Here is a 17,500-nt window from a genome sequence, read left to right as displayed (position 1 = left end):
TATTTTTAACCTTCTGAAAGCAGGAGGATCGTCGGTTGAAGCCACGGCAACACTGACAGCCGATACGTGTTTGGTGCCGCGCTTCCCGTCAGCTGACGCTGTAATCTGTCACCTAAAAAGCGAACGTCCCGGAGACTATTTTCGCAAGGACGTCGACGGTAACGGCGACCGAACCAGACTGTGCTCTGTTTAGGCCAAGGTGGCGAAGTGATGGATGGCGTTTTGGAGATCCGTGTGTGTCCTGCATCGCCTGTGTCACACGCTCCCTTGAAGAGAAAGAGCTGTTGAGTGTAGGCTTTAAAAAGACAGCCTGAAGAGGTGTGCACACGGTGCCGCGTAACCCGGGGAGCGTCGGTAGATGTGTGTGGGAGTGAGCCAGCGAGCGTGCGAGCGGGCGCTGGAACGGCCAGAGGGCTTACACACGTACACCTGTCATAAGGAATAAGGCGACGGCCGTGAGCCAGTCACGGTTGCCGGGGCGACTGGTGCCTCCCTGGGCGTGTGGGTAGGAGGCCTGTATAGTCTGGCTGTCACAACGATCAGCCACACCACCATCACTTCCAGGGCAGGATGTGATGTCACTGTAGCCCTTCCCCCACACCAAAGTAACAGCTCACTTTCTCCGTCAGTAATGCCAGCGGTTGTTGGTTTTACACAAACACACAAACGGATGGGCAAAAAGTGCCTGCAAAACTCTTTTTAAAAATACATTTTAAAATACATAAGAAATGGTGATAGATAACGCTGGACTGAATATGGTCCACTTTATCACTATGTCAAGTGTATGTTTGTCATAGTATTTGATCTCTGGCCCATACGACTCAAATGCACTTTACCACACCTTTGATTTGCGACTGTGAAAAGTGCTAGACAAATCAACTTTTCAGCCCAAAACTGACCCAACTGTAGACAATTGTACACAACTGTAGACAAGCACAGCTGTAAATGTCAGGATTGTGGCTGTGTTTCAAAGTAAAAGTTTACGTTCCACACCGGTAGGCTATGTGGGCCGGTCGAAAGTCGGAAAGTCGCTCGTTTGCCATCTGGGAAAGCTGGTCCGGTGCTCAGAAGGACGTTTTTGGGACATTTGAGATGGGGCCAGGTAAACTATGATAAATGTGAAGTATAACAGATGTGTGGTTAACTGGGGGGCAAATGTACATGGTCTGGGTACGAACTCCTAAAACAGTGTTACCACCTGAATATAAAAACATAAACCCTGGGGAAGGTTTAATCCCACCACAAAGCATGGTACTACAAATGGTAAAACTCTCCAGATGTTAATGGTTACTGTGTCTCATTATCTATAGGGTTTAAGTCCAGTACATTTAGGGTGGATGTCTGATGTATGAACATACATACTGCTAAATATTTTTAAAAGGAGGATTTGAGAAGAATCAGATTTAACCCAGTAGGGAAAAAATGGGAGTCAAACCCTAACCAGGAGTTTTTTTCTGGAGATCTTTTTCTGGAGATGCTTCTGGAGATCAGTTCTGCCTGTTTGTGTCACATATTTATTCACATCTCTCAAGGTGAACTGGAAGATAAAGGGATTTTAACATGTTCTTTGTCAAACTCTGTCAGTAGATGGTCTCCATGTCCCAGTTGTTCATGGTGGGCCAGTTTAATGAATATGTACAGTGATGACAGTTGGTTAACACGGACCCAAACTGTGAAAGCCATCGTGACATTAACGAATAGGCTAGCACCGCTGTTGCTCGGGTGAGCAGGTCTGTGTGACGGCCGCTGTTATCCTGGGTTACGTAAGACCGGGAACGCAGTGCTGGCAAGTCCGTGTTTAATGCTCTGAGGGCTTAGCTGAGGACAGACGACACCTAAAACCTCCTCTCCAGCCACCAGGTAGCCCCGCTGCTAACCAGGAACTGCTCAAATGATGGTCAACCATTAGCATTATCTCTAGCGTGCTGGAGCTCGTAATGGAGCTGCCAATAAGTTAGCTCTGTAAACAGAGAGCGTGTGCGTGCAAGTGTGTGTGTGTGTGTGTGTGTGTGTGTGTGTGTGTGTGTGTGTGTGTGTGTGTGTGTGTGTGTGTGTGTCAGGTGAGGCGACAGGAGGAAGCACGTGGACTGTGGTAATTGATTCCTGATGATATAAAGCTCTTTTCTGTCTCGGGAGAAGACCTTTCTCTCTAAAGATTTCTTTAATTAGATTCATTAAAGTGGCTATGTGCACCTCTGCAACTTAAGAATACACACGCACGCACACACACACACACACACACACACACACACACACAGACACTCATTCTGCTCAGAAGAATATTATGAAAAGTATCAATTATCAGCTGTCATATCAAGTCCAAGGTAGCAGCAATGTAGCCACATAGTTAACAGCTCTGTAATGTTCAAACTAATCAATATTCATAATTATTACTACTAGTCCATTAGAATAGTTAATTAGTCTTGCCCATGGTTTTGATCTTGAAGGATCAACCCGTTTGAATATCTAATTAGTGTTGCCTGTGCTTTTAATGTTGAAGGACTAGACCATTAAAATAGTTAATTAGCTTTTGATGTTGCAGGTTCTAAGCTTATGACAGTGCTATAGTATTAAACATGGCACATGATTTATTTGAACCTCGGTGTCAGTGACAATGTATTGGGTTCTGGGTTCAGTCTGCCTTGTGCTGCTCTAAAGCCATATATGAATATTCCAATGAGCCATATATGAATATTCCAATGAGCTGTGGCAATGTGTAAGTGAGAGTATATTTCCACAGAGCTGCTCCCATGGACAAAAATTGAGAATTCAGTATCTGTGCAGTGCTGTGGCCATCCATGATTTTACAAAGTAAGACCATCCAATATGATGGCAGACCTACAGTATTTCTGGGTCGGCCATTCTCAGGATTGCAATGGCGGCCAGAAAGCACTAGGTGGCAGTGTGCCTAGCATGCCGTGCCTTGGGGTGGTGATTGTGCTAGTAAGACCCGAGGGGGCTCAGCCTGGACTGGCATGTGGTGCTCATCCATGTTTTAGATGTTCGTCTTCGGTGAAGAACCCACATGCTTAGGGGCCTCCAACTACTATAGATCTTCAGGCAACAAATAGAACCATTACCATGTTGAATCCTAGAAGACAGCAGGGTGTACAGCAAGATGTGTTAAGACCACATATTTAGTGTATTTATACTACATTAGTGACATTAAAGCTACTATTAGTACCTTTTTGGTGACTGCAGTTTTAACGTAAAAAAACAGCAGTTCAAGACATTAAAATCAATAATATTATTAAAGTCAATAATAATTTATTTCATTTAAGGTCACCCACATGAAGAACTCCACCATCATATGTGTACCTGAGTGTGTGTGTGTGTGTGTGTGTGTGTGTGTGGGTGTGTGTGTGTGCGTGTGTGCGCGCCTGTCTTTGTGGACATTGCATGCGATGCATAGTAACTCCAACACCGGGAACATATGCATATAATGTTTGTGTATGGGAGTTTGCACTCTTGTGACCAAAGACTGTCTGGATGGATACATCTGATGCATTGTGGGTCGTTGTTGACAAGGCCAGGGGGCTTTCCCCACTGGCCTGGCATCAGCTGTGCAGACCCTAGCACTGCGATCTGTGCTGGGATTGGCTTTCTTACTAAGCCAACAGAAGGGTCTACTGGCTGGTGTCCAGTATATGAAGAATATGCAAGTGTGTGTAATGCCATTTATCACACTGGTAATGTTTTGAGCTTTTTGTTAATATTCTGATTTATTTTCGTTAATTTTCTGATTTACTATTGTTAATATTCTGATTTGTAGAATATTTATAACTGGCTAATCAAAATAGTGTAAAAACTATCAAGATCAAGTTTGGACCATGTCATGTTTTTGGTTTCATTATGCTAATTCTGAGTGCGATATTGAGTCTGTGGTCCTGCGCATATATGAGCTCCAGTACATCAGAGAAAGCCATTTAGAAAAGCATGACCACGGTGACCTCCTGACCTCTCGAACACCTCCATGACCTGCTAACTGCGAGGCATCTCATTTCCTCATTCTGGGTCACAAGGTGTTACAACTGCAGCTCTTAGCCAGGCGCTGTGAGCCAGACTCTCTAAGCAGGTCATCCAGTGAGACGCGCTCCAGTGAGACGCGCTCCAGTGAGACACACTCGTTGACAAGGACGTCCTGCAGTCTGCGCGTCTGGACCCAACGGTTGCAGTTCAAAGAGACAGTTGTGTCTTCAGCCAAATGGACAGTGACCTGTGGTAATCCAGTCAGAATATATGAACATAGGAACACTTTGTCTGCCGGGACGAATCTGAACGTTACCTGTTCTAATGCTAGTCAACATACTCCTCAAACCACTAGGCAAAATAATACTCAAAATACTACGCAACACAGTACTCAAAATGCTAGCCAACATAGTTCTCAAAATGCTGGACAACATAATATTTAAAATACTAGTCAAGATATTTGCATCCATCCATTTGCATCCGTGTCCGGGTCACGGGGGCAGTAGCCTAGTCAACATACTAGTCAACATACTAGTCAGTATACTGGTCAGAACTACTCAAAATAATAGGTGACATACTACTCAAAATACTAGTCAATATACTAGTCAACATATTACTTAAAATCTTAGTCACAAACATACAAATCAACATACTACTGAACATACAATATGAATACTAGTTAGAATACTAGTCACATAGTCAATGTACTTGCCAGAAAACTAGTCAGATGAACCAAGATGTAGGTTTGATGTGGATGTGATTCATTATATGAGAGATTATATGTGTGTTTTCTTGTGAAGGTGTTCTTCACATTGACAAAACTCCACTTCCAACATTAACCCCTGTTCATGGGTTAGTACTACAGTGTAACAGCACTCTGTGGGCTGGTGTGTGTGAGGAGTCCGTGCCTGCATGTGGTTTAAACTCTTTAAGTGGGTTAGTAAGTCATTGGCCTCAGGGTGCGACCATAGTGTCAGATATGCCTGTTATGGCACAACATCCTCATTCTCTCCATCACACTCAGAAATACACACACACACACACACACACACACACACACACACACACACACACACACTCGCACACTATCACAAACACTCACACATACAAATACATACATATACACACAGACACACAATCACACACACACTCTCTCTTTCTCTCTCTCTCACTCGCACACACACACACACACAAACAAACACACACACACAAACTCATACACACACACACATGCACCTATTTACTCTCTCTATCACACACACACACACACTCATACACTAACATGTACCTAGTCATTCACACACACACACACACACACACACACACACACACACACACACACACACACACACACACACACACACACACACACACACACATTCATGCACTAACATGTACCTATTCACACACACACACACACAATGACCTTCACATCCTTCATAAATACATATATAACCTGATACAATATGATAAGACAGGGGAACTAAAACCTCATAAATCACAGGAGCGACTTCATTAACACTCCGTGCTCAGTATAGTAGCTGCCTAATATAGTGCTCTGTCTCGGGAGAATGAGAGATTTAGATGATAGTATGACTGAACCTGTAGTGTAATCTCAAGACCTGCATTGACAGTGGACGTATAGTAGCATTATGAAGGCATGTTGCTGCTATCTGAAGGACTTCATCGATATTAAAGATTTTACTAAATTTACAATATCTCACTCCTCTCCAGCGAGGACCTCTAGTATATTTACTCAACACCTGATCACCATGACTACATTCATTGGACAACACCTTATCACCATGACTACATTCACATGGCAACAGCAAACACATTGTACTCACAGACCCATCAACTGACTTTCATGTTTTATGCATTTGGTTGATTAATACTGTTGTGTTAGATGTGATCTTATGCTTTGTGAAACACAACAGCTAACATGTTGGTGTTAGCTGCTATGTGTCAGCCATGGTTCATATGCACCTTAAAGATGGATATGAGTTGCTGACTGTTTGTGTGTGTGTGTGTGTGTGTGTGTGTGTGTGTGTGTTTGTATGTGTGTATATGTTGAGTGCATGAGTGTATTATATACATGTATGTGTGCGGATGTGTGTCTGTGATTTGTGTGTGTGTGTGTGTTTGCGTGTGTGTGTTTTAATTCCCAGGCCAGAGTGGTAATGGTCTGCCTCAGGCCACAGTTTGGTTCAGAGGAGTGAGGTACGTCCCAAAGCGGCCCCACGGGCCCAGAGCTGAGAGACACAGACTGATCACAAAGACATCTTTCACCTGAGAGCACTCTAGCTTTCTCTCTCTTTCGCTCCCTTTCTCTCTCTCCCTCTCCCTCTCATGCACACACTGCTCTATCTTTACATACTTATGTGTCCTGGGTTTTCTCTCACCTCTATCATTCTTTCACTCACACACACACAGAAACACCTACACACACACACACACACACACACACACACGCTTGTAACATTCTTATCTAGCCTAGGTTTTCTCCAAAATCTCTCACTCTTTCTCACTCTCTCTCTTTCAGCCCTCCACCTCCATGCAGGTTCTGCTTATCTACCCCTTTCTCTCCTATCGCTCACACCCTTCTGCTGATTCTATCTGAGGATCTCTCTTTCACACACACACAAATGACCACACACACCCCTTCACGAACATTTGGGACCGCTTCAGACGGGGGCACGGCCAGGGTAACGCGATCGCGGCCGACACCTGCGCCGCTTCTCACGGTGTCTCCGCCAATGGCACACCACCCCGGAGGACTGGACACCACCCTGGAGGACTGGACACCACCCCGGAGGACTGGACACCACCCTGGAGGACTGGACACCACCCTGGAGGACTGGACACCACCCCGGAGGACTGGACACCACCCCGGAGGACTGGACACCACCCTGGAGGACTGGACACCACCCCGGTGGACTGGACACCACCCTGGAGGACTGGACACCACCCCGGAAGACTGGACACCACCCCGGAGGACTGGACACCACCCTGGAGGACTGGACACCACCCCGGTGGACTGGACACCACCCTGGAGGACTGGACACCACCCCGGAGGACTGGACACCACCCCGGAGGACTGGACACCACCCCGGTGGACTGGACACCACCCCGGAGGACTGGACACCACCCCGGAGGACTGGACACCACCCTGGAGGACTGGACACCACCCCGGAGGACTGGACACCACCCTGTATATGGGTGTGATGGACACTGTGCACTCCTGAGTGTACAGGAGCCATAATGGAGGAAGAGGAGCAGGACGTTTGGACAGATACATAGGACTTATGGACATGAGAGAGAGAGAGAGAGAGAGAGAGAGAGAGAGAGAGAGAGAGGTAGAAAGAGAGAGGTAGACAAGGGGAGACAGGGAGAAAGAGAGATGGAGAGAGAGGGTGAGATGGAGGGAAAAAGAGGGAGAGAGGGAGGGTAAGAGAGGGAGAGAGAGGGGGAGAGACTGAAGAGAGAGGAAGAGGGAGAGGGAGAGAGCTAGATGCAGTTTCAGTGTTACATAATTCTGCATTTATGGTCTCTCATTCTATTGCTCATTTTCTGTCTGTCTTATTCTCTGTATCTCTCTCTGTGTGTCTCTCTCACCAGCTCTCCCTTAGGGACTCCTGAGGCACTGCACAAACTTTAGAATGTCGATGAAAGCAAAGCAGAAAACAGCCGCTCAACATTAGCTGTGGTGCTCCGGAGACAGCCAAACACAAACATAAGCACAAACTCAAATACAAACACATACAAACACAAATACAATCACTAACAAACACAATCACAAATACTAACACAATCATAAACACCCTTTTCTGTCAAACCCATGCAGAAAAGCATATATTTCTATATATTCTATATATTGTTTCTATATATTTCTATAGATATATAGCATTATTTAATTCTCTTTGTATTTTCTTATTTTTGCAAAACTTCACATATTAAAATATATATATATATATATATATATATATATATATATATATATATATATATATATATATATATATATATATATATATATATATATATATATGCCGTTTTGACATATTCAATGAAAATAATAGAATAGAATAGAATTGTCTAATAGAATTGAATAGAAAAGAGTTCTCCCTCTACAATAGGAGTGCTTCTTCTTCCCATTATGAGGGACCAGCTCTCCTTTCCTGGCTTTGTATAATCATTCCCTGGTTATGTAAGAACAAATTATTAGTCAACACAGGGCAAACAGGAAACAATGGCTACAATAGACGGGCCTTTAAGTACTAGTCCCAAGGAACCAGACCCGAACACTGAAAGTGACAACCACAATAGACGTTAGTACTAATCCCAAACCCTAAGAGCTACAACATTAAAAAAACAGGCCTGTAAGTACTAATCCCACAGAACCCTGAAAGACAACATGGGCCTTGCAATCTCACAAAGACCCAAAAGTCATTCCAGCTCCAGTTATTTTTCAACATCAGCTGATATGCTGTTGGGCACATTCATTCTTCATTTGTGGGATTTCAGAAGTTAACTGTTTAAATGATGGATAAAAATGTTCATAGTTTTGTTTCCTATGTACTTTTTTCATACCCGTGTTTAATGCTACAATGCTGTTTCATGGCATCTGAAAATTTACTGGTCTTCCATCTGAAAGTTTTGGCTCATGCGACCACTCTGTGTCTAACCTCCTCACCTGGGGATGATACAACCTGCCATCACGTTTAAGATAACTCAGAAAGATACGAGCAACTACAACTGATGTCACTGTCTCTAATTATATAGTTAGTATTTTTATTTAAATGAAATGTCCTGTGTTGTTTCTACTTGTCTGTGAGATGTGTGAGTCAAGGGATTCCGTTATCTTCACCACACGCCCAGGTAAGTTTTCAGAAACTCAACGGCTTGACAGCAAAATACCTGAATTCCCATCTCAAGAAGAGGCTCCAAAATCCCCCCAAACACCATACTGAACACTTTGTCAGAACTCGTGTGTTTGTCTCCACATACGTCAAACCTGATGGAGCTCGATAGAGTTCACGTTACAGTAACAGCTGGCAATGCGTCGTGTCCCCAGATACCAGCAGCAGGACTGGTGTTAATTAAAAAAACGTTAAGAAAACCCCAGAAAGATACACGCAGTATGTGTCATGGATGCTAATCTCCTTCGGGCCAGAACTGGAGGCAGAGCCGAACGAGTCAAGGCGATGGAGTTCTGTACAACCACCCGAGAAGATGAAAGCGATCAGACGGTGGAGGGTGTGAACGCCGTGCTCGTTAATGTCCTGAAGGCCTTTGGCGCAGGACGAGCTGGTCTGGGCAGGACAGGGCGGAGGATCGGGCGGGGTGCCGCTGGCTCTCGGGAGGGGACGCCGACGGCATCGGTGATGGCGACCGGGTGGAGCACCTGCTGGGTGCCGGCCGCCCCGACTCTGGGCCTGAAGGAGTCAGAACTGTGCAGTTCAGTGAGAACACCACGGAAACTAGATCTTCACAGCCAGTAACGACCGAGAGAGCAGCTCTCTCTCTCTCTCTCTCTCTCTCTCTCTCTCTCTCTCTCTCTGTCTACACCCTCTCAATCACCCTAACAGGTGGCCACTTTGTAGGAAAAATAAAGGCCTGAAGAATCAAGGTTTGTCATATATCTCTCCCTCTCCCAAGTTCTCTACCTCTCCCTCTCTTTCTCTCTCACACACACAGAATGTGTGTGTGTATAAGCATTACAGGATGCTGAAATGGAGAAGGCCTCTTGAAAGCAATCACATCTACAGTTACTACACTGGATGCCCGTGGCCTGTGAGCTGGAACACTTTGAAAGAAGTAGGTACACTTTTAATAAATCTGGCAACCAGATAAATGGTTTGGGTGCTGTAAAACACTGACACATGGCTGCATGTTCAGCGACGTACACGACTTGCTCAGGTATGCACCCCTTTGATGTTTTGCAACTATTCTGCTTAAAGTAAGCACACACAGTCTGTCTAGACACGTGGATAATCCCGAGTCTGCCTCGGCCCTGCCTTCAGTCGAGCCCTACGAGTTCCTCAGGTAGTAAACACACACCGGTGTGTGTCTACGACGTTGAGTGCACTCGCCAAAGGCGCCTGGCAGTTTGTGTGTTTCTAACGTTAACGTTTCATGTGTCGTCGCACGTGCAATAAGTTGTAGCACACCGAAAACAAGTCTTGTCACCAAAAAAGAAAGAAAAAAGATAAAAACACAAACAACAAACAATAAACAACAACAAATAACTGCTTTCGACCGTGAGCTGCAAACGGGAACTATATAAGACTCCACGTACCGGTCTCGCCACACCTAACAGTTTAACTTTGAACACCGAAGACATTAAAATATTCAACTAGTTCGGATAAACTGGAATGACAACGTCTGCTGTTCGGAGTAAAATATATTGGTATGAACAGTCACGTTAACGCACAAAAAACAACGTGCACCTTCTAGTGAGAGCTATAAATTATATACTTGTCTTATAGCTCACTTTTCTTACGGTATGTGTTTGGTCTAGTCGGAAACCGGATTAACTTAATCCCACAAATTATATTACTTTGAATAAATGGTGAATTATCTATTTATTTGTGTTTGATTTACTTAAAAATGAAGAAAACTAAGGTGCGCAAACGTTATTCTTGTAAAAGTCTGTTTTGGTGTTACGCAATTAATACAGAAGCCAAAATAATACAAAATCTTACGCGTAATGGTTTTAGTGACGTTTTATAATTGATGTTTATCAGTACCGTGGCTGAACAGTGTGTAGTGGGTGGGTGAAGGGTTAGAGGCTGTTGGGGGCTGTTGGAGCCGTGGGTGCCGGTTCGGACAGGGGCCTCTTATGCTGATGTAACGTTTCCTGACAGGCCCTTTCAGAACAGGGGACACAATGTCGGAGGACCCTGACATAAGACAGCGCCTTTCCCACAAAAACAGTCCCTTCCTCACCTTCTGAGAGAGGGAACCAAAGTTAAAATTATTAGACGGTCGCAATGATTACTTGGACACAGAATCCGCAGCTCAGTATTATACCATATATATACGACAGGCTTAAATTAGGAAAAATCAGGCGATGTCGGTAGCTGTCACGGATAAACGTTAAATCGAAACAGCCTGAAGGGTCGGTCGTGCCTCTCTGGTTACAGTTTAGTGATGTGACTACACAAGACGAGAATGACAAAGCATCGCTTTGACTGGCACAGACGCGAATGAAATAAGAAAACATATAAAAACACAAGTTAATATCAATTAAAATATAAAATAACACATTTATATCAATTACACTGTGTTGCGATGATGTATGTCACAGCCAATAAGATCTGAGCTACAATATAGGAGGAACTCCAAACGAAATAAACACAATAACAAGTGACGCCTCAATTTGTCGTAATTTCAAATATTAGTGAACATTTAATATGTATTGCAGAAATTCTAAATATGCAGAGTGATGTGGGAATGTGTCCCAATGGGTGACAGGGAAGTGTCAAACTGTTTTGTGAGTGAATAACGTTATCTCTGGGAGTGAGAGTGAACTCTAAACCTCAAATTAAACTGTTTTGAACATAGTAAAGCCTGCTGTGTGAATCTAGTCTTCCTTCGTCCACTCTTCTGACTCGAAACAAAAATCAATTTATAAAAAACATTTATGATCCAGTCCACACGACCGGTTACGTCTGAGGTAAACGTGAGGATGTCGCGCGGCTGTGCGCGTGAACTTGTCTCGCGGGCCACATGCTGCACTTGGACGCAGTCGGCGCGGAGCGGCGCGTGACTGGCGGAAATGGGTCAGTGGAACGAGAAACTGCAGTGCACAAACCCCACTTCACCCACTACAAACGTCTGCTCAAACTATCACGACTTTCATATTAAATCGTGATCAATCAAAGTTTCTATAAATGAAGCAATTTGTTGTGGTGCATGCGCATTTGTAGCTGTGCCTACTTCATAGAGCCCACCTTGAAACACCTTAGTAAACTCTGAAATGCACCCGGTACAGGTGCAGAAAATATAACATAATAAATCTCGCGACTATGGTACCTTTAAACGCTAGCGTCTTGTATTATTACAGGTCACAGGTGCGTAAGGCGTTTGCATGACAGCCCACGTTTTGCAAATCGTAACACTTGGGTACCACAGATAAGGACCAAGATGCTGTACTTGTCCGGATAACTTCACTGTCTTCCAGAAACTTAGTGTTATGGTTAGGAAGTCATGTCATTGTTGTTGTATTTTAGCAACCGCAGCATCGAAGCTAGATATATATATATATATATATATATATATATATATATATATATATATATATATATATATATATATATATATGATAGGACACATTAAGGGATCCTAAATAGTGCATTTGCGACTTGCCAGAATGCCTCGCCGGTCACGGACAACAAACCGCGCGCTTGAATTAATGAGAAATGAGCGCTGTAATTCATTATTCAAATCAGCTGTCAGAAACAGTCGGACTCTTACCTCGCATGGTGGTGGCGACTCGCTCCCAGACGCGGCAGTCATGAAGAAACAAACAAACACAAACAAGGGCAACACAAGATCCGCGGTAATAAAGTTTGGTCTCGTTACTCTCAACGCGACAGACTGGTGCGCCGAAGCATTCCAAGGCGCGTGCGAAGTGCGCGCGCCGGGCGGGCGAGAGAGGAGCGCTGCTCGGTCACTTGAGTCGCGCGGCGAGGTGAACACGCGGGTTTTCATATGTCATCTGCGGGTGCATATCCAACGGAGGTTTTCACTGCTTGCACGGGAGACGGGGAGAGAGCGCACGGGAAGCGTCCCCGGATTGGACCGGCACTTTGAGCTCCGCCCACTTTATAGCGGCTCGCGTCATTAAGTTGTAGTTCAGAGACTCTCGGTCGTGTGTGACCAGCGTGGACGCGGCGCGTGGATGAACACGGCTCTCCCGCTCACAGTCGTGTATGCGCAGTAGTTTCATTGTTTTACAATTTTATGGGATTACTTGTGAAAAATCTGACAAATAAATTCTTTTGCACTACAGGCTTATATATTTAGCAGTTTCAGCTGTGCTTATCTTTTTTTCTATTAATATTTATTATTTCTTCATCTTCACCTTCATCTTCTTCTTCTTCTTCTTCTTCTTCTTCTTATTATTATTATTATTATTGTTATTATTATTATTATTATTATTATTATTATTATCATTATTATTATTGGGATTATTATTAATGCTTTTGTTGTTGCTATAGCTGCTGTTAAGATAATAATAATAATAATGATGATGATAATAATAATACTTTCATATATAAGGTCTAGTGTCTTATTTTGCACTCTCTGATCCTGGAATTACAACGAATTAATGGATTTTTGACAACTTGTAAGTGCTACCATGGAATTTTCATCATTATATTAAAATTAATGTGATATAGCACTTAATTTTTAATTGACCTCTGCAAAGTGTCTGGAAAATTGTTGTAAAATTGTATTCATGTTTAATTCATATTTAATAACCTCTTTATTACATGATTATGAGTGCTAGCTACTAAAATGTATCATTACTATGTTATGAAATTCAGATGAAAAATATATGTTTTAATAAAAGTTATTTTTTTGAAAATGATTGTAGGTTGGGGGGGGTGTTCAGTCTTTCTGGACATACTGAAGTGTTATTACTGGCCGTAGAGTAGTGGGACAGTGTATGAGATGTGCACAGTCCTGCACGCATGGCGGTCCATGCCGTGCCATGATGGTGATAGGCAAAAGACTGTCGCAGAGACTAAGACAGCGTTCGAGATAGCGGGACAAGCAGGACTAGCGGGACAAGGTGGGCGCATGCTGGCGTTTGCTCTCTGAGAGGCGGTCAATGTGACCACGCCGTGCACGACTCCCTCAACCCTCTGACCCACTGACCCGTTTGGGACAAGCCTGAGAACACCATATAGACTAGCTCTGGATTCTCTTTATGTTTAAAACCACTCTGACAGTTTGGGGTGTTAATGAGCCCAACTAAGCCAGGACTTCACATTACATACAACCCACACAACGGTTTCTGCATATCATGTTTTTGTAATCAGCTATATAAAATAATCTTTCATTGGACTTGTCTTGCTAAATAGCTTGTGATCAAGGAGAGAATGCAAATTGGTGACTTTTCTGCTGTGTGTGTGTATGTGTGCATACATGTGTGTGAATGCATGTGTGTGTGTGTGTGTGTGTATATATGTGGGGAGGGGGAGGTTGAGAGAGACAGAGCTACAGACCCATCCTGGTTAAGCAGAGACCGATCGCCATGAGCACATCTCCAGTGACCTACATTTCTGTCTTTTCTTTCTTTTTTTTCATTTCCTATTTTCCCCCCGCAAGCAGCCTCATAATTGTGATGTAATGACCAAAGCAAGCATGACAATGAGCCAGACCGGTCAAATGGACATTGTGGAGGTTTTAGGCTGCAGAGGCCAGACTGTCTCACACTGGGGGGAAAATAAAGGGTTTTGTATGCCTATTCACCAAGGCCTGAGGTTTGACATAAACAAAATCTGTGTCACCTCACCTGTGAAGTTGAATTGTGATTGCTTGGTGTCTGCAGAATGTGTTGGCATTATGAATTTGATGTATTTCGGTTTTGCCTTGTCAGGCTTCCTTGGCTTGGATGGAATGACCAATATCACCAATATTACAGTTATCACCAATATCACCAATCTCTCAGGAGCACACTACAGTCCCTCAGGAGCACACTATTATCAATATTAACATTATCACCAATCCTTCAGGAGCACACTACAGTGGGTATGGTAGTATGTTCTATTTCTATAGCATTAGATATACAAAAGCAGGAATGCAGTGATAAATGAATGATTCAGGAACTGTCAAGACCATATGGTGTCTAAAAGTCACTGAAGTAGAAAAAGATTTAGCCTACAGCCGTCCAGTACATTACAGCATGTTGTTTCAGTGAAAGGGCCTCTTCTCTTCATCTTCTCTCTCCCCCTTTCTTATCCTCCCTTCTTCTCTTCTCTACTCTCCTCTTCTTGTCTCTCCTCTTCTTCTATTCTCTTTTCCCCTCTTTTCTTCTCCTCTCTTCTCTCCTCGTCTCTCTTCTCCTTTTGTCTTCTTTTCTTCCCTTCTTTCCTTTTTTTCCATTCTCTTCTCTCTTCCTCCTCCGTTCTCACATCGGCATGGCCTAAAGTGTGATGATATTGCCTCACATTGCCCTCATACATAACTGTCATGAACGTGAGTCCCTGCATCACTCAGTCCCATCATAAATTGTCATGTTGATTCAGTGAATGTAGCACTACGGCCCAAAAATAGCAGCTGAGAAATATCTCAGGCAGCCCTGTTTTTAAGGTTAAATCATATTCGCATAACTCGTTTGCCCTTGAATCGACCATCAGGAAGTTAACTTCAATATAATTAGATAAGTTTCCATTGAAAATAAAATATAGGGCACGTTTTCTCCAAGGAACCACCCCTTAACTCTCAAATGACATGAGCCTTTTTTATTTTACTCCAGAAACAAGCAGGTGTTTGTGCAAGTGCGGGTTTGCAGGAAGCAAGGAGAGATTTGATGTGTGGTGTGTGGCGATGTCTGTAAGCTTGGCACTCGGGATGTTTAGAGTTTCGGTTTTGTGCCTTTTAGCAATCAGTGGCTGTGCAGAAACAGTGTAAAATTAATAATTTTACTTTAAAATCTACATAATAAATCAACATGTCTCAGGCAACATCATACTGAAACTAGGATCTGAGAGAGAGAGAGAGAGGGAGAGAGAGAGAGGGAGAGAGAGAGAGAAAGACATACAGAGAGAAATACACTTGAGAAATTTATAGAGAGATACCAACCACAAGTGACAGAGGCAATTTTCGGTGGAAAAATTACTCCATCATAATTTCAATCCCAAAAAGGATTGGAGAGAAAGCCCTGAAGGACCCAATGGTGTCACCTTGAAAAATGGCAGAAGAAAAGATCACCAAATTACACACACACACACACACACACACACACACACACACACACACACACACACACACACTCGTGCACTCACACACACACACACACACACACACACACACACACACACACACACACACAGCAATTAAATATTGTGTCTTCTTTCCTGGATTGATCCAATAATTAATGTCTTTGCTGTATGTTAAATGCTTGCAATGCAAAGTGATCTACATTCACATTTGTCTGCTGTAGCTAATAATTAAACTCCAGCTCAAATCAGAATTAAACTCCAGCTCAAACTCGAATCAGAATTAAACTCCAGAATTAAACAGTCTGCATGAACATGTTGGAAGACTGTGGACTGTGCTAATCTGAAAGCAAAACAAAAGTGTTGCACTTGCAGCAAACAAGAGCAACTCTACCAAATTAGAATCAATGTTCCATGACAAACCACACCCATCTCGAGCTCAGTAACCCTGGTGTAGTTCTATAACCCCTTTATATAACCCATGAAGCCCTATAACCATATGAGTAGCTTTTCATGTATGTTATGGGTGAATCTGTACAAGTTTGGCACAGTGAGATGAATCCCCTTGTTTCCAAACTGCATAATGTTTGGAACAAGCAAGGACACATTGATCATGATATCTTACAACAGCCTTAAAATCACGATTGAGGAATTACACTTGGCGATTGTATTATTAAATACATGAATAAAACTGACTTTTTACTGAAGAGTCTCCCCAACTTACAATGTTCTTACAATCATGAGCCAATAGATAAACGGTCCTTTGTGAAAAAAAAACCAAACTGTCCAATTTTCAACATGTAGTTCCTTGTGTCAGCAGGTATCGCTTGAGGGGTCTAAATCTTGGGATGTGATTCTGAGTGGAAAGGAGAAGATATACACTCGAGCAAGCCAGAAACGTGAGGCAGTCAGAAACAGAGAAGAGGGAAGGGCAGTCGAGTATCTGCAAACATCTCCTTTGGCTACGTGGGACATCACTCGTTCTCTAACAGAGAGCACCTTTAGAACGATACTGCTTCTAGGAGTCCCGAGTGTGAAATCGTTTCATCAAGGAACAATTTTAGCTACTCGTCCCAATAGTTCAAACTCAGCACAGCCGAAGGGATAACATGATTATTAATATTACGGGAAATTAATAAAGTTATAGACTCCATCTCATGTGTATCAAAACACAGTAATAAGCATTCCTCTGCTCAAAGCTTTTTAATAAGGGCAATCATTTCACAATGTATCTGCCTCTTCCTCTTCATCAAATTATTACTACAGACAGCCAATCAGTTGATTATAATTGGATTTCTTTATAATTCATGTTTTTTTTTTTTTTTACAATTTTTTTTTAAATGAGGCCATTAAGATATTACTCTTACTTTAAATGTGTGGTAGGTTTCATTTTTTTCTTTTTTTTATTTCAAAAAAACATTGTAATACGCCAATTGAGTCCTGAGGCAGGTTTTCAGAATAAATGTGGCACTGATTTAGTTCGCAAAGCTTGTATATGTTGATGCTAAACGTACGGAAGATCACCCCCTCACGGCCCTGAGGCGTTCGTGTTCCGGGTCTGCCTTGGAACCGATGTGCAC

At 43.1% G+C, this 17,500-nt stretch overlaps 1 protein-coding gene across 1 annotated transcript in view; it reads right to left on the bottom strand.

Moving 5' to 3' along the window:
- The window catches only part of rorb (RAR-related orphan receptor B), a 28,494-nt gene extending 15,761 nt beyond the window's left edge, over positions 1-12,733 (bottom strand). Inside the window, exon 1 of the mRNA XM_076999052.1 lies at positions 12,448-12,733. Coding sequence (XP_076855167.1) covers positions 12,448-12,454 — 7 coding nt within the window. The 5' untranslated portion in view covers positions 12,455-12,733. The remainder of the gene's footprint in view (positions 1-12,447) is intronic.
- Positions 12,734-17,500: the final 4,767 nt, after the last annotated feature.

Source organism: Brachyhypopomus gauderio, chromosome 3 (genome assembly GCF_052324685.1).
Source record: "Brachyhypopomus gauderio isolate BG-103 chromosome 3, BGAUD_0.2, whole genome shotgun sequence".
Classification (NCBI taxonomy): domain Eukaryota; kingdom Metazoa; phylum Chordata; class Actinopteri; order Gymnotiformes; family Hypopomidae; genus Brachyhypopomus; species Brachyhypopomus gauderio.
The sequence above is the reverse complement of the archived record's forward strand: the minus strand, read 5'-3'. Positions and strand labels throughout refer to the sequence as shown.